General features: G+C 36.4%; 1 protein-coding gene across 5 annotated transcripts in view; it reads right to left on the bottom strand.

Moving 5' to 3' along the window:
* Positions 1-5,032: 5,032 nt before the first annotated feature.
* The window catches only part of tiam1b (TIAM Rac1 associated GEF 1b), a 93,180-nt gene continuing 79,537 nt past the window's right edge, over positions 5,033-18,675 (bottom strand). For all 5 annotated transcript variants that reach the window (XM_055197366.2, XM_055197367.2, XM_073863556.1 and 2 more), the window contains 11 exons: positions 15,995-16,063; positions 15,408-15,533; positions 14,289-14,397; positions 13,919-14,098; positions 10,840-10,958; positions 10,537-10,645; positions 10,237-10,292; positions 10,016-10,121; positions 9,801-9,888; positions 6,744-6,916; positions 5,033-6,663 (listed from right to left, as the gene is read on the bottom strand). In XM_055197366.2, coding sequence (XP_055053341.2) covers positions 6,131-6,663; positions 6,744-6,916; positions 9,801-9,888; positions 10,016-10,121; positions 10,237-10,292; positions 10,537-10,645; positions 10,840-10,958; positions 13,919-14,098; positions 14,289-14,397; positions 15,408-15,533; positions 15,995-16,063 — 1,668 coding nt within the window. In that variant the 3' untranslated portion in view covers positions 5,033-6,130. The remainder of the gene's footprint in view (positions 6,664-6,743; positions 6,917-9,800; positions 9,889-10,015; positions 10,122-10,236; positions 10,293-10,536; positions 10,646-10,839; positions 10,959-13,918; positions 14,099-14,288; positions 14,398-15,407; positions 15,534-15,994; positions 16,064-18,675) is intronic.

Below are 18,675 nucleotides of genomic sequence, written 5' to 3' on the forward strand. Positions count from 1 at the left end.
GTTACATTTTGACTACAAATATGACTCACTTTCCATAAAGATTAATGTTCCTATCGGTGAAATGGCCCTTTAAGTGGGATTTTTCCATACAATAAATGAATAAAAAACATGAACAGTAAACATTTCCTTTGTAATCGCTTTTATTTTAAATAAAATAACTATACTTTTAGTTTTTGATAGAAACGTAGAAGACAGCTGCTGTCTTTTTCTACGCACTGCTCTTCTGTTATGCACTGCAGCTGCTATATGCGCGTCAATTCATTCCATATTATAAATATGCTTAACTGGCTGAAATCAGGGAAACTGTCAAGTGGGACGTCTTATGATAAAGTTGTTAGTCACGAAGGAGGAGAGGGACCAAGAGAGAGAGACTTTTTTCTATGGCAAAAATAGAAATAATCAAATGGGACGAAACATGGGTGCGTAATGCACAGGCACACGCGAGCAATGTGCTTTCATGCATGGTAGAGAGACCGGCAATTAATTTTTATAATAAAATACATAAATACTTACAAAGACACTTTAGAGAACTTATTAAAAGCTTTCATTTAATTTAGTTTGAAACTTGAGCTGTTATAATGAATCTGCAAACTATTATACATCTTTTGTGCGAACTGTAAAGGCTTTTGTGAATGTGTTTGATGGGTCTGCACGTGACGCATCTTGAGGGAGAGCGCACTGGTAAACATGAGGAAAGCTCTCATATGTCATCTATTAGCTGGCGGCAGTATGTGTACGTTTCTTACCATAGTAAACTCGAATGGCGTTATAAACGCATACACGGGGGAGCGCATCATCTACGCTGAGCGTAGCTGCGTCTAGTCGTAGTTTCAGATGGTGCAACAGGCGTAAATATTTTTCACAATGTCAGACGTAGCTAAGCCCGACGTAGGACTTACACCCAACTTCTTTACGTCCGGTTGGTGCAACCGGCCCCTGGTTATTTGCACATGATTAAACATGAGTCTTTATGGCGAGTCTTTATTTTTTTTTTGAAGTGGGGTTTGGGGGTACGCCAACCCGGTCGGGACATAGAAGGGGGTGCGCAGGAAAAAAAGTTTGGGAACCGCTGTTATAATTTATGAAAAAACTTGATATACTATACTTTTATAGCGATTTTACAAAGTCAGGTCTCACTTTTGGGTACACATATGTCCTAGAAATAGGTAAGTAGGCACAAACACACAAGAAAGTGAGCCGGATGCTGGCAAAACAGACTTCACCAGACACTCAAATAATGAGTCACACAAAAACAAAGCCATTGGTGCAGATGGGTTGATCTGATCTCTCACCACCCAGCGCATTAAAACTAGACTTAAGAAGCTTTACTTTTAAGTAGCCTACTCTTGTTACTCATGTTTAATTTAATCTAATTTAATCTTCCTGTAGGTAACTCGTAGAGCATTGTGAGGTTAAAAATACTGATCAATGTATAGCTTGAATCCACTGTACGTCACTTTGAATAATAGTGTATTTCAAATACATAAATGTGAAATACATTTAAGAGTATTTATCTTTGAAATAAACAGGTGTGTTTCAATACATTCTTTAACCTGAAGGATTCAGATAAAATGGCTGAAAAAGACCACGGTGAGCACCTCATTTTTCATATTTATATAAGGATTCACAGAAAACAGGAGCTCAGTTGACCTGAACTAAAATGTCAATACAACACTGCAAGTTGGACGTTCACTTAATAGTCAACAGAAACCCTCAAACCTGTCTGACAGGTCAGCCTGTGTGCAGTGATGTCATCAGTTTCAGGTGTAAACACACACATACACACACAGCCCTAGAAAATAAGTGCGACACATATTTTACTAATACAAATATTAACATTATTTGAGAATTTATTTTTTTCAAAACAATAAGTTTAGATCTCAGAACAATTAGTTTCTTGTTCACATCAGATTGGAATTTCATATTGATTTAATCAAATTGCAAGTCTTTTTGCAAAAAGTAATTTTACAGGTGTCTATACTTTGTACAATAACTTAATGCATATATGGCTTGTTGATCAAAACTGATGAGTTGATTGAACTATCAAACTCTTCACAACTTCTCAGTCATTTTTCATTAAGTAAGTCATCACATTCAAAATTATCCATTCCAATATCTGTCTACATGCATGTCGATTCCACAAATATACATGTGTAATGTCTCCTAAACAAATGACCTGCTATTGCAACAAAACTGGAATCACAACAAATCAACCAATCAAGTTTGGGAGCATACAGCATATGTATTTGCCCACAACACAACCATACAATTGTTTGAGAATGGTGGACTGTCACAACACTGAACAGCACCAACATGCACATGGAAGAGCAATGGGATGATGTGTAGGAATACTAGGAATCTCGTTGCAGGGAATGGGTGCAGTATTCAAGGAAAACCAGTGCATGGAAATGGGAAATATCAGATTTGATGTTGATGAACATCTTTGGCCAGAGCAACAAGAGCGACAGGATGTCCACCAAGAATATTGTTGTTTTTTCGTAGCACATGTATAATAATTGTGGTAACATAAGAAATGTGAAATTTAACTTGTTAACATGTAATACGTTAACTTGTAATACATATTTTTTTATTACAGTTTTTCTCAGTCGAGTTTCTCAAATAACTCCTAAAATGTGCAAAATAATGCATGCATTTTGCACAACATCATAGATTTCCTGCAAAAGCCTGTAACTGGTTCAAAATGCAGTTAATCTAGCAAAATATTTTTTTAATTAAAAATAATAATTATAGGTTTCGGGACTTTCTGACACAAATTTTATGGCTTTTTTATTTATAGTTTTGATAGTTATAATTGTAAATGAACATGGCTGCACTTTAGCCACTGTTTCAATTTCAATAGTATGAAGTTACTCATTCGTTTGTGTGCAGATTAGAGAGAATTCACATTTACAACTTTCAACTTTTTTGATATTGAATAAATCATAGTACAAATACAAAATAACTAAATTAGAAAGGTTGGCTGTATAATTTAAAAAAAATCTAATCTCAACACAAAACGTTTCTATTGATGGACATCCTGATGTCCCAAGCTGTTAGGCTTCTCATCCACATCACAACAGATATCTTTCCTCGCAACATCACTTATACAGTCATCTAACACTTCACACACTCCCCTTCAGCAATTTATCAATTCAGTTCATATTTACAGACATCTACAAAATATATGAATATATATGGAAAACCATTCTGCATGTCATGACTTATGCAATGAGCTAATTCCTAAATGCTTCATTATTCAAAAAAACCATGATGAAAATGTCATAAGCAATTGAAAATGTAGCAAACAGCAGAAAATTGTAAATAATCAACTGCATGATTGTATAAAAACATTTGCAATTTGTCCAAAACAATGACAATTTGTGCACAACTGACTTGATGATGTGGATGTTGAACAAAGTGTTTTTAAAAATGTATTTCTTATCTGAGGAATGCTCCAAAGTGACTGAGAGAAACTGTTATGTTTGTGCGCCCCCTTGCGCGCATGTGTAAAACTGCAGCTATTTATTTCAACACCCGATGAAAAACGGAAGATACCAACACTTTTTAGGAGTTTGGGATTGGAAGTAAGTTAGCTACTGTAACAAATTCACAGTGCAGGAATAAAATCGGTAGATGATATTTATATTTTGCCTAAATATCAGTTCAATTTAACTTCAGTAGTCTACAGTTCGACTTACCCCTTTTTTTCCTGAGATGGGGTCGTCTCGGCTCGTCTGGCTCCAACATTATCCAGAGGTTAAAAATATGAATGTACAAATATTTAAAAACGACAATTTAACATCTATTTGACCGAAGAAAAACATCGGAAAACTGTCGTAAATCAAACACACGACGGAAGCCTTGAAGGACAATATTCTTATGCTGCTACAACCTCTTTGCTATTACACAAACAATGCATTTAACTTGTAATGAAACACAAAAACACGTTTTGAAATTGAAAACGTATTCATTTAAATATTTATAATATTTATTAATAATATTAATTAATTCATTAATTAATTAATATTATTATTTATGTATTTATTTACTTGCATATTAAGCACCAAGGCTGAGTAATTAGGCCTATACTGTGACAGTTAGCACGTGAAAATGGCTTGTGGACACAGACAGTGCATTGATGTTTTTCGTAAGGTTAAATATTATATTCAAAATATTTCTATTTATTGTGTTATTTAATGAGAGAAGTAAGTGCATGTAGAAACGGATCAAAGCAATAAAATCAGTTAAACTAATAATATAAAGCTTTAATGTTAAAGTAACTTTTGGTTACATAATTGAATGTTTCCTTTAAATCTTAATTTATGTAAAACAGTTACAAATTTGTCAGAATATCTAAATAATCTTAGTAAATAACTAAATGTGATAAAAAAATGTTGCATCTCTACTGCAAGTGTGTGCGTGCGTGCGTGCGCGCGCGAGAGATGATGTCACACAGGCCGGCAGAGAGAAAATCTTTCATCAGCTCATAAATCTCAGTGTCAGATAAGAGTTTTGAGAGATTGACTGTCTCTTTTTCGTGTTATATTTCACTCATAACTTCAGAATTTTAGCTCAGACATTTTGCCTGCAGCTTTGAATCATTCAGGTTGTAAAACTCTATAACTGACAGTTATACATAAATGGCAAGACCACACATACACACACAAGTCGAAACACAATTATTTGAAGCATGTAAATATAGTCCCCTCTCCAAAATAGCATTTTGGAAATTTATGGTGAATTAAAATTCCTTTGACTTCTATTGCAATAGATGATAAAACATAGATCCAAGCACAGAGCTGCGGTACTTTTTGGGCAATATTAGTAAAAATACATTTGTCTTAATTTTGAAATGATATATTTTTTTAATACTTTGTGAAATGTGTGTGCTCGTATTTTATTTAAAGTTGTACAATAACGTTCGTTTACTGACTTAAGTGTCCAGATTTATTATAGAGCACCTGTGCCGTGTCCATACAGGAAAAGACCAGGACTGAATGAATCCCCCATGAATCAATCACAGGGTTCTGGATTTGGTTATATATACGAAACAAGTTTATTTAATATAATATCAATTCACAGCTTTATTTACAAACTAAAAATGCAGTCTCTATAGCTCAAAGGGGAACAATTTAATGTAGACTTTCATATCATTAAAATATTTTCCAGTGGCTTCTCTTGATTGCATTTAGCAAATTTTAAATGGTAAAACATAAAAAACATTATTATTCGTTCAACTGTGATGCAGTAATACACAGAAAAAAGCCTAATAAATTATACAGGATACATTTGGTCTATGTAATGGCTCAGATTCTTTTATAAGGAATTGTGTGAATGTGAGTTTATACTGTAAAGGCAGAAAATGTGTCAATTATGAGCAGAGCTAAATTACAACAAACCATGTAAAGCAAACTTGAACAGAACAGTCCATCAGCTAAAAATCATATTGCATTTTTTTCCAACAAAATTCAAGTAAAACAGGACATAGTGACCTAAAATGAACAGTAAAAAAATTGGGAAAAAATTATAAAAAATTCTGTTTTACAACGGCATTATTTTGACCTGAGATGTGCACATCTAAACTCATGAATATTCAACACGCATGTATATTTCAGGTCAGAATACTGCGTAGTATGTACATTTCAAACCAGTCTAAAAGAAATAAACACATATATACAAACAACAAAAACAGCATATACAGCTTCTCTGTACAAATTAAAATGTAAGATATTATCAGGCTGTTGTTCTTATATATGAATGACATAAATAAATATCAGCCCTTTCAAACTCATTAAAAACACTTAGAAATGAACAACAAAGAAATGTTACAAGATTTGGCAGACGTTGGCGGTCAAACGTATGAAGCTGCCAACGGTTAATGTGCAATTGTACGAGTCGATTAAATCTATTGATTGTACCGCCACATTTTTCCAGGCTTCTGATTGGCCACAGCACACATACAGAGCTCATCTAATGAGTTTAAGTGTCTACAGTGGATAAGCGTGATATCATACAGCTATTTCTGAAAGAATGTCTAACATTCAGAATATTAGCGTGGATCATGCATCGCTAACGTACTGGCTGATTTATTTCAGCAGGGAGCTTTTGCTTTATTGTCTCCTGATGTGTTTCAGGTTTGAGGTTCATCTTGCGCCTCGTTGTCCGTGTTGCTGTCGTCCCGACGCACCCAGATGACCTCATCGTCTACGCTGGCCACTGACATGGCACACTGCTTTCCTACATCAGACAGCTTTGCATGCTGGGTTTTGTGGTCTCTGACGTCTTTCTTGCTCTCCTCGTCTCCTCCCTGGCCCTCCTCATTCTCCTCCTCCTCAGCAGTGTCTCCCTCCAGCGAGAGAGCGGAGAGCGGGCCCTCCGCGTCCGGCTCGGTCGACGGGCTCAAAGCGGACTGACAGAGCTCGTCGTCGTCGCTCAGAATGTCCGACTCTTTCACGTCCTGTTCCTGCTCCTCGTAGCGCTGAAGATCGAATTGTTCCTCCACCCAGCGGTCCGTGTCACCGGCCGGATCTCCGCCCTGCTGCTGAGAATGCTGGGAATCGGGGGAGTCGCTGTCGGGTTCGGTGTCGAAAACGATGTCCGTGTCGATGGTGAAGCGATTTCGCACCAGTTTTCTTCGGCCCAGTGTGCGAGTCGGGGCAGAAACTGAGAGAAAAACAAACAAATTTAAGCTCACCGGAACAAGTCGTGTTAACTTAAGGTTTTGTGAATGGTTACATGTTTACCTGCTCTGTTCATGGCCGGACGGGCTCCTTTAAGAGCGCACAAGCGTTTTCCACCGAAGGGAACGTACTGCTGGCTCAGAGGAAGACTTTCTGTCTTCAACAACTGACGACGCTGTTTATCTCTTAGTATGGAGTGAACAGTCTTCAAAAAATCTTTCTTACTGTCTGGAGAGCTGAAAACACAGAAAACATCAGCATGTTATATTAGCATCACATTAGTACAGTATTTTTATTTAAATTTGTCTTATTCATTCAGAATGCATTTTAAACATTACTTCACATTTCAAATGGTGATAATAGATACTATTGCATAACAATAGAACAAACTAATTGTATTATAATGTATGTCACATCAAGGATGTGCACCGTTCCTCCACTAGATGGCGACAGATATCTTATGGCAGTCAAGGGGCAGTTTATAGGTTAATCCAGGACTAGGCCTTAGTTATGTTAGGACATTTACCTAGTTTTAACAAACATACCTTACAAAATAACATCAATGGTGTGCATCTTGAGACAAAACAATGGCACTGGAATATTTTAAAGGGGTCATATTATGATTTTTTAAAATGTGAAATACGTTTTTGGTGTCCCCAGATTGCGTATGTGAAGTTTTAGCCTAAAATACCTGACAGATAATTTAAAATAACATGTAAAAATGGCCACTTTGTAGGTGCAAGCAAAAATGTACTGTTTTTGGGTGTGTCCTTTAAAATGCAAATGAGCAGTTGAAATGCAAACACTGATCACCATAATGGTGGTTTGTTGAAATTAAACTCAATTGTGCAGTCAAATCTTTTCTCTCTCTTTCTTTTTGCACTAAATGGCCATGACGTGGTTGGATAGTCCAGATTAAGGGGCCATATTACGATTAAAAAAAAAGTGAAATAAGTCTATGGTGTCCCCAGAGAACATATGTGAAGTTTTATCTCAAAAGACCCCACAGATAATTTATTATAGCATGTTTAAATTGCCACTTTGTAGGTTCAAGCAAAAATTTGCTGTTTTTGGGTGTGTCCTTTAAAATGCAAATAAGGTATGAAATGCAAACACTGATCACCATAATTGTGGTTTGTTGAAATTGAAACTCAATTGTGCCGTCAATTATTTTTTCTTTTTGCACTAAATGGCCATGACGTGGTTGGATAGTCCAGATTAAGGGGCAGTATAATTGTAATTCAGCTACATCACAAAACAGGTGAAATCTGAACCTATTTTTTCACATGCGTGCACAGAATAGAATACCAAAACAAAGTTACTGGGTTGATCTTTTTCAGCACTGGGGACCCTATTATAGCACTTAAAAACAGGAAAAAGTCAGATTTTCACGATATGACCCCTTTAAGATATTTTAGTGCAAGTTGCTTTCAGTTAGGACAGCTCAAACATGCATTTTAGTCAGGGATTAGACTTAAGCCCCTACAGATGATCCAACATCTATGAAGAGATGACGGACACCCCTACGAGAACTTCAAATATTACATAGAAACAAAAATTACGTATATTTCGTAATTTATTTTCTTTTAATTGTTATTTTAAATTCTTATGTATCTTTGTTTTTATTTTGATTTTATTGTGGGTCTCTTATTTTTACTTTTTTTAAATCTTAGATTGTTTTCTCATTTAAAGCACTTTGAATTACTTTTGTTTATAAAATGTGCGCACTTATCGCTGCTATAATATACATGTTAAGTTAGCTAATTGTAAACACTACAATTTATACTATCTAACATCTTCATTTTCCGATATTAGCATTGTGAAATATATAAGCATACATGCATTGTGAAAAGCGCTGTACAAATAAATGTGAATTGAATTTAAGCTATGGATAATAAATGTTACTTAAATTGTGTGGATAAGCCTATATGGCAAAAAAATATATTTCTCTGGGAAAAAAATATGTTTTATAAATAGAATGTTTGAAAGTGTAGAAAGTAAAGCTTAATTAATATAGGCCTATTTTTGAATTTGAAAATATTTTAGTTTTAACTTTCATATATTAACATATATTTCAAACAAAAACATTTCTTATTTTACAACCCATGCGGCCAAAATATTTTTCTTGGCCAAAATATGTTTGTAAAGTATGTATGCAATCTAAATTTAAATAAATTTAATAAAGTAAATTAACTTTAATTTTAACCTTTTCAAACCCGTTTTGTATACAAGTTTGTAACATACAAAGTTTTTCTTAAAAATTCCAGTGCAACATAAATAAAAATACTTAAAAAAAATATTAATATCATAAAAATCTGACTTTTTCCATGTTCAAGTGCTATAATTGGGTCCCCAGTGTTTCTATCAATCTAGAAATTGTGTAAATGATCAACCCAGTAACTTAGTTTTGGTAAACCATTCTCTGCAAGCACGTGCAAAAGTAGGTAATTGAAATCTGGCTCCCCTTGTGATGTCAGAAGGGGATAATACAGTTCCGCCCCTTAATCTGCACATCAAACTACGGCACTGCCATTTAGTGCAGAGATCAGCTCATTTGCATTTTAAAGGACACACCGAAAGCTGGCACATTTTTGCTCACACCTACAAGATGTAAATCCTAACATGCTACAACAAATCATCCATATGATATTTTGAGCCATTACTTCACATATATACTCTGGGGACACCAAAGATTTATTTGACATCTTAAAAAAGTCTTCTAAAATGTCCCATTTAAATACACTTTGTAAACATTTTTTGTATATGTTAAAATTCATTTAAAATTATATATTGCCATATAAGAGAGGTGTGCTGTTCATTTTTCAAGACTTAAAGGTATATCATACAAGTCTTATATCATATATCAGACTACCAGGTGAGACTTGGGCATGGACTATTTTGACCTGGGCCACATAGTGGGCACCAACTAAGAACCCCATCTTAGATGCCGCCCTGCAACTTTTATAAAATGCTTATAATGGATCAACCGTACACATATACAGCAAATTACTACCAGTTTCTTTACTGGCATCTTTCGGCCGTGTATCAACACATCCTTATGACACCCATTAACCTCACTGTGGTAAAATCACAAGCCTGAAGTGTGTGGGTCACACTAACCTGCAGCAAAGTTGAAACACTCGCTCTGGTCTTCCCTCAGATTCAGACTTCACATGTATGATCTCGCACACGGCCGCGCTCTCTCCATCTGTAGACACACACACAATCAGTTCCTCTGCATTATACATAACATCTTTGCATTGTTAAGTTTGTGTGTCTGTATGTGACACAACCTACGTCTGGTGCTATTGTAACACGGGCAGAGTTGAGCTCACCTGTACTCGACAGCGTGCGCACCTGAAGCGCTTCGGTAGGGATCATGTGACGGAAACGGAAAGGATCTTTCTCTTCACCTGAGACCGATGCTCTGTGAGAGCCACCCTGAGAGAGATTAAAGCAACATTACTGTGTTATTATATTCATGTGAATTAATTAAAACCCAGAGATTGAGAGTGTTGATCTGCTGCCATATGGGAGAGCACAGACAGACACTCACCATTTTCTTCTTCTGTTTGGAGTCTTTACAGATGAACACAACAGCGGTTTTGAACACTGCAAAAGACAGAGATCAGTGTTAAAAATGACACTTAATCACCAACAACGAAATATACAGAAGGAAAATATGAAAATTATTTTTTTCACTGTGGTCATTTTGTTAATGTATAAATGATGACCTGGACTTCTTTTGTGGAATGCACCCCTTGCTACCCACCCATCAATCCATCTAGCGATTGTAGTCTAGTAGTAAACTAGCAAATATCCGAGTGAGTTCAAGTGAAATAGAGAAACAACAAACCGAAAGTGGCCAGCTGGGGCTCTTTCTTGCACTTCCCCAGTGTGGAGGACGGGTTGATCCATGTCACGCTGCTGTGGAGGAGTAAATCTCCCATTGACAAGTCAGCAACCTGTAATCATAGCAAACGCCACCGTTACTGGAGTCCTCCTCACACACATGCACACAAACAAATGGACAGCTCATGATATGCATCCAAAAAGCACCATGCACTCTATGTAGTGAACACAAAACTGCAATGATATGAAACACTCCAGATCTCCAATCACAGGACAAGCGTTGTGTAAAGGTTTAAGGAGCACAAACCTCTTTCTTCTCTCCGGTCTGTTCTGAAATGAGAAGGTCAAACACGGCTCCAAACTCCTCGTGGATCTTCTGCATCTCGTTGATGTGACTGGCCACCGTGTTCATGGCCTTCATCGCAACTGCACAACAAAACAGCTGAATTTAGTGATTAAGTTCATCAAATATTGCAGATCAACACAAACGATCAAATGCTAAATACTGAAGAAAAACCAGAAAAAAATAGCTCAGTTCTTGATAGTGCTGCCTCACGATTAGTCGCGACTAATCGTTTGCAGAATAAAAGTTTTTGTTTACATAATAAATGTGTGTGTACTGTGTATAATAATTATGTTTATATAAATGCACACACACAAATGTATAATTTTAAGGAAAAATTATATTTATATAATAAATATTTATATTTATATATAATATAGATTATATATAAATATAAACATGTATATACACATGCAAATGTTTCTTAATTATATACATGCATGTGTGTATGTGTATTTATACATAATCATTATACACAGTACACACACATATATTATGTAAACAAAAACTTTTATTCTGCAAACGATTAGTCGCGACTAATCGTGAGGCAGCACTAGTTCTTGAGCTCGGTCTTAAAATTGAAGCATTGTTTTTTGTTTGTTTACAAATCTATCTTAGGTCTGTTGCCATCATATTTGCTTTACTCAACAGAAAATCGATAGATCTTTTTAGCTACGTTCGCAGAAGCTATTTACTCTCAGTCCTGTTTGTACGAACCAAACTGGAAAAACAATCTTTGAAAACTGAAATATTTGTGTCCCTAGACCACAAAACCAGTCATAAGGGTCAGTGGTTTTGAAAATGAGAGTTATACATCTGAAAGCAGGATAAATAAGCTTCCCAATGATGTATTGTTTGGTAGGATATATCAATATTTGGCCAATATACAACTATTGGAAATCTGGACTCTGAAGGTGCAAAAATAATAAATATTTTTTTATATATTTACGGCAGAAAATTGACATAATATCTTCATGGAACGTGATCTTAATATCCTAATGATTTTTGGCATAACAAAATTGATAATTTTGACTAGGGGTGCACCGATGTATCGGCCAATAATGCTGCTATGCTTCTTAATGAATTACGGTGAAATGCCGCTACATCCAAAAGCTAGAGGGCGCTCTCATGCAGAAACTCAATATGCGCTGCAGAAGAAAAACCATAACACAATGCATGTTTTAAACGACTCAAACTAACAGTGATTTCAGATCGATAAGGACTTACTGATTAAAAGCCGTGGTACATGAAATAGCTGTGAATAATATCGGCTGTGCGATTCAGAATAGTTATCAGCCATGTATTATTTAAGCAATATCGCTCGAGTAGGAGTGCGACACAGCTCTACATCATCACGGCTGCGACTAGGCCAGAGGCAATCACAGCCGTGATGATATAGAGCCACACCACACGACTCCGAGAGCGATACTGCTTTTATACAACAGTTCGACGGCACACGTTTGAAAAACGAAAACTAGAAAACAACAACGGAGTTATTTTAAAAGCCTCTTTGTTTGAGAACTACTTCTTCCGCCACGGATTTGAGGGCGGCCAGAATGACAGGTAAAACTTTCGGCTGCTTTGAAGCTCATAACAACTCAATGGACGGAAAAGCCGTTTCTTTATATTACCGTTTCTTGGTCACAAAGTGTAGTTTTAAGATTAGTTCAGTCGAGAATGTATCTGTATTATATTTAAATCTGCAGTCGATTAGTAAAGATAGCGCCTGTTTGAACGTTTGCTTAGTGAGATTCGGTACAAATGAGAACCAAAGCATGAGCGGACGTCAGTGTTCACTCGCCCCGCTGACCACCGCCCTCTCTGGGCTACATTTCTGAAAGGGATTCCCTGGCTCTATTGTGGGTCTTGTTTGTTTATGATCGTCAAAATGAGATCAAATCAGCAGTATTTGGTGTCATGATCAAACTAGTACTTGTTTTTTATTCATATTTAGTGTCTTTTGTGTTGTTATTGTTTTGGCGCGAGGTAAAAGTTAATAAAACTATACTTGTGTAACGTTACTATTGCTTTCTCATTTATTCTTAATGCGATACGAGCACTCGATTATTATTATTAAACTTTGTTCTTGTCAGTACTATACAAAACGGTTTTTTATAAGTGTCAAAGAGATGTTTTTGCATGCTGCTTATAAATATACCAGTGGCGATATCTCATAACATGTTTTAATAGTCACGTCACGATAAAGTAAATGATCAATGTCCACATTTAAAAGCTGCGGGGCTTACCTGCAGTTCCACGGTGTTTTCGCGTTCTGATAAAAGATATAGCTCCAGAAAAAAATGAGTGTTTATATTCCTCTTTCCAAGTGTTAATCGTCCACACGATGTGACAAGACATTTCTCCCATTAAGTTTAACGTAACATCCAAGAGCGCTAATCTTTGACGGAATAATACTTCTGATTGTGGATTCACAGACTGATTTATGAGCTAGTAAACTAATGAGACACACGGAGAGTGATTCAAACAGCGCGTCTGTGTTTTTCCATTCAGAGATGAGCCTGATTAGGACCTCCATTCACTAGGTGGCGGAATAATACGAAAGGTGAAGCGGTTACAGTGCCGTTATCAGCACAATATCGTATAGCTCTTAGACAATAAGATTAGAGAACCAGAAAGAACTTTTGTATAATCGTGTATATCGGCATTTATCGGTGCACCCCTAATTTTGACCCATAGAATGTGCTTTCGGCTATTGCTACAAATATACCCATGCAACTTATGGTTTTGTGATCCAGGTTCACGTATTACAAAATTGCCAATAAATACTTTTCAATCTTTAATTTGTGCGCTATTAAAGAATGAGTCTATTTGTGTTTTTAAATTTGTATCAATACTGCTTCGTTTTTATATTTGTAACATTGTGATAGTTTTTTCGCTGCCCGTCTTGGCCAGGACACTTCTGAAAAAGATGTTTAATCTCAGAAAGTTTTCCTGGTTATATAAAGGACAATCCGAGAATAAATAAATGCAGCTTTGATTAAACAATAGTAATGAATAGCCCGATAAGTTTATATAATCACACCGTTCAGATGGTAATGCTCCTCGCTGTCAGGGTCGGTCAATGAGTGCAGCTCTCTCAGCAGTAGAGGATATTTTAACACTCTCTGGATGGGTTTGATCAGGTATGACTCCAGCGTGGACGAATGTTGCTGTTTTGGGTTGCGTTCATCCAAGAACGCCTTAAATGCCGTGTCTGTCTTGGCTGCAAGACACAAGAAGCTTTGTTTCGTATTTATGTGTCTATTTTCATTTTTCATGACTCCAGACATTTTTACTTTAATGGGAATGCTCATGAAGACGATGATATCAGATCATTCATAATCAATTATATTGGGCTTAATCTTATATTTACTAACGTAGCATTATATGGTATTATATGGAGATCTACGTACCTTTGACCAGCACTTTGGGTACTTTGGTGTGACTGGCACAGAAAGCGCTGTAGATCTTGAAGCGATCGGCGTAATACAGGAAAGATCCACCCAGAGAGAAGAGGATTTTCTGAAAGTTAAGGAAATGTGTCACTTAACATGATTTTTGTTATATTGCACAATAATTTCTGGCTATGTTGCTGGGCTGAATAAAATCAGTGAACGTCCTTAAAGGATTAGTCCATTTTCTTAAAAAAATCCAGATAATTTCACCACCATGTAATACAAAATGTTGATGTCTTTCTTTGTTCGGTCGAGAGGAGATTATGTTTTTTGAGGAAAACATTCCAGGATTTTTCTCATTTTGGTGGACTTTAATGGACCCCAACGCTTAACAGTTTTAATGCAGTTTAAAATTGCAGTTTCAAAGGACTCTAAACGATCCCAAACGAGGCATAAGGGTCTTATCTAGCGAAAAAGATTGTCATTTTTGGTAAGAAAAATAAAAAATATGCACTTTTAAACCACAACTTCTCGTCTATCTCCGGTCCCGCGACGCGCCAGCGCGACCCCAAGCAATTGCGTAATGACGTTGAAAGGTCACGTATTACATATATGAAAAGCACACTTGCGGGCCATTTTAAACACTAAACTGACTCAAAGACATTAATTAGTATCATTCCACATACAACAACGTTGGAACGGTCCTCTTTCTCCACACTTGTAAACACTGGGGCGAAGTTTCGATACGTCATCCGTGACCTCTTGACGTGATGACGTATTGCGTGAGGTCGCGCTGGCGCGTCGCAGGACCGGAGGAAGGCGAGAAGTTGTGGTTTAAAAGTGCATATTTTTTATTTTTCTTGCCAAAAATGACAATCGTTTTGCTAGATAAAACCCTTATGCCTCGTTTGGGATTGTTTAGAGTCCTTTTTTTAAACTGCATTAAAACTGTTAAGTGTTGGGGTCCATGAAAGTCCATTAAAATGATAAAAATCCTGGAATGTTTTCCTCAAAAAACAATTTTTCTCGACTGAACAAAGAAAGAAAGACATCAACATTTTGGATGACATGGTGGTGAGTAAATTATTTGGATTTTTTTTAAGAAAATGGACTAATCCTTTAAGTCCAGTTTTGCACCTTAAATTCTTCCACTCGCTCCAGTTTCTCCAGGTCGGGCACCAGCCTGGTCCCATCCTCCAAAGTCTTGAGGAACTCCAGCTGAAATTCCAGCATTTCCGGCAGGTTTCCGAACAGCACGTCCAGCTGTTAGACACAAAATCACATGAGTCTGTCATAAAGGAGACAAGCTAACCACAATTCATCAGTCAGGTTGAATCAGATCATCTGATCTCCACACTTCAGATATTACGATACCCATTAAAAACATTTGACTTGGTCACTTTTGGCCACTACTGTATGTATTGTAGGTATAAAGCCTTTAAAAAACCATATTGCTTAAGCATGACTCTTGTCTCTGGAGTGATATAGAAGTATTTCAGATCAAGTATGTAGGCCATTAAAGCAACACAGACACAGATGAGAGATTAAGAGCATAAGTTCCTCTCTTTTGTGTCTCCCTCCCACAATCTTCTCTACATCTTTCCTCTGTGTGTGTGCGCATGTCCTCCTACATGCTTGTTTCCATCACTGTATGATTATGAAATATCAACGTTTGTGTTTGAGCTCTGAGGCTTGATAATGACATGAAACCATCGCTGACTCACCTCATCTTGAGTGAGGAAGGACTCCTGCTGCAGAGGGGTTAAATATCGCCCGATCAGACAGTTAAGATCCTGAGAGAGAAAATACACAATCCTGTTAATGAACACACAACAAACACAAAAACAGTATACACACTCTCCAAAAATAATTATTCAGTATATTCCTGACCAAATACCTACCGTATTTTTGGTCTATAAGCTGTGTTTTTGTCATAACTTGGCTGGTGCTGCGTCTAGTCAGGTGCGCCTTGTAAGTCAGTATGAATAAATTTTAACATTTATGAGCCAAGAGACAACATTATCGTCTATAGCTGCGAGAGTCCGCCATAAGCTGCTTCTGTATTTATTTAATTCAATGGATTCAGTAATGTGGAATGACGAGTATGCGAACTTCACGCTAGTTGGCTTGTTCGGTTAATTTAGCCTATTCAACCTTACAGGTAAGTTTTGTATGCTATGGTTTATCGTTTAAATAACTGATAATATTACTTTAACGTTCAGACATCTATTCAGTCTGCTGTTCTGTCTGCTATTGTTTAGTTGAATAACTTGCCTTTCCAGATTAAATTTCTGTTCTTCAGCTTGGATTTTGTGAAATATTTTTCTAAATAAACGCCACGTATTGTCCACCTCGACTTAAATATGTTATTTCGTCTTAATGACACATTTTTGAATGATGCAGCATATACTCCGGTGCGTCTTATAGTCCGGAAAGTACGGTAAGCAAATTTTACAACAAGATCAATTTACTTCAGAAGTCAAATAGTTACAGTTAATTAGCAGTAAATTGGGAGTTTACTGAGGCAAAAGTCATAGTTAATAAATCAATAAGTGTTCCCCATACTAAAGTGTTACCTGATCAGTAACATTTTATAATAAGGTTGTATTTGTTAACATTAGTTAATTCATTACTTAACATGAAGTAACAATAAACAATACTTAAGGTCGCACACCAGACGAGAAGCGCCACGTAGCACCATGAATCTTAAAACAGAAGACATTATTTTCTATAAATGTATGCACACCAGCGATGGCTGGTGACGTCTATCCACTGTGACTCAGGACGCTGCTCAAATCCCTGTCGCGCCACAGAGCGCCACTTACATAGTTTAACATTAAATAACATCATATTTGTCCCAAATCGTTAGCGTTTAGCATTGGCTGCTAACGTATATTTTGCATTTAGAAGTAGACACTATCGGACTAAGTTTGCCCTATTTAATGTGAACTTCCGTTGTACGATACCTCCAAGTTGTCCTAGACGCGCCGCGACGCTTCTCGTCCGGTGTGCGACCCCCTTTATACAGCATTCATTCATTCATCTTAGTTCATGTAAATTATAACATTTACTAACACATTTTTAAAATCAAACGAACCACCACGAACTAACATGAACAATTATATTGACATTAACTAAAATTAACGAAGATTAATAAACGGCTAAAGCCGAAAATATACTAGGGACGTCCGTGTATGCGCGCCGTCCGCGTGATGTCATTTTGTCATCCGGAGGGTCTGCCGTCGGCTGCGCGAACCGTCCGCGTGCAGCCCATAATTTGAGACGCGCGGACAGTGCGCGTACAGGACACTCCACTACAAACAATTATACAAAGGAAATAGATAGCATTTGCACACACACTATCATTTTTCTTCTTTTAATTTTACTTCTTCCAAGAACAGAAAGCTGTGGAGCATGTTTGTTACCATAATGTTTGATTCCTGTTCTTTGTTGTCTTGTTGTTTGTTCTAAATGGTGTTTGCAATGGTGGATCGGTTACTTTTCTTCACCTATCCTAATGTTTTAATGTACTGTAAATGTCACCTAATCAGTGCTGCCCTGACGGCCTGTAAGACTAATACAGTAATTTGAATAAGAAATCATTTGGATTGCGTATAGTGTTGAACGCGGCCATCCGCGTGTAGCCGCAGGGAGTATATATGGGTGATTCTCACGAAACCATTGAAACACCACGGCACTAATGATTTTAGCTTTAAAATGTGTAATATAGTAACATTAAAAAGCATCAGAATTAACACAATACTGTGTTCTACCTTGCACAATGTGTGATTTCAACATAAGAATTTATAATTGTAAATTTTATCTCATTTTCTGCTGAAATTCTCATTACCGCAATGTGTCCGGCTGTGTTTGAACATGCGTTATGTTGTAATTTAATCAAATTAACACAAAAATATTAAGAAAAAAAATAAATGTATGTTTTGCTAAACTAGTTTAGATGACAGAAAAAATATTTACTGAATATTCATGTATAATAATAATGCAGAACAATTAGGAAAATGATGGGTCCATGCCTGATGTTCTCATCCTACGCAACACTTTTTGAGAACAGTTTAAGCACACATACAGAATTTTAATAAAGTTTGATTTTGAGTGACCAAGCACATGGACCAGTTACTTCAAGATGGCTACCAGGTAAAATCATTTTTTACAGTTAATTTGAAATATTGTCTTGTCATAATGCTTACACGACATTTTGATTATCATTACCGCAACAGATGCTTATTAAATGTAAATTTAATTAATAGAAGCATAATACTTTGATTTTAAATGCATGTGCAGAATCTCCAAATTATGTTCTTTCAGGTTTGTCATGTCATTTTGAAAATATGTCAGTGTTGATGTTTTCTGACTGTTGCGGTAATGAGATTTTTTAGGACTAATT

Source organism: Misgurnus anguillicaudatus, chromosome 24 (genome assembly GCF_027580225.2).
Source record: "Misgurnus anguillicaudatus chromosome 24, ASM2758022v2, whole genome shotgun sequence".
NCBI classification, from domain to species: Eukaryota; Metazoa; Chordata; class Actinopteri; order Cypriniformes; family Cobitidae; genus Misgurnus; species Misgurnus anguillicaudatus.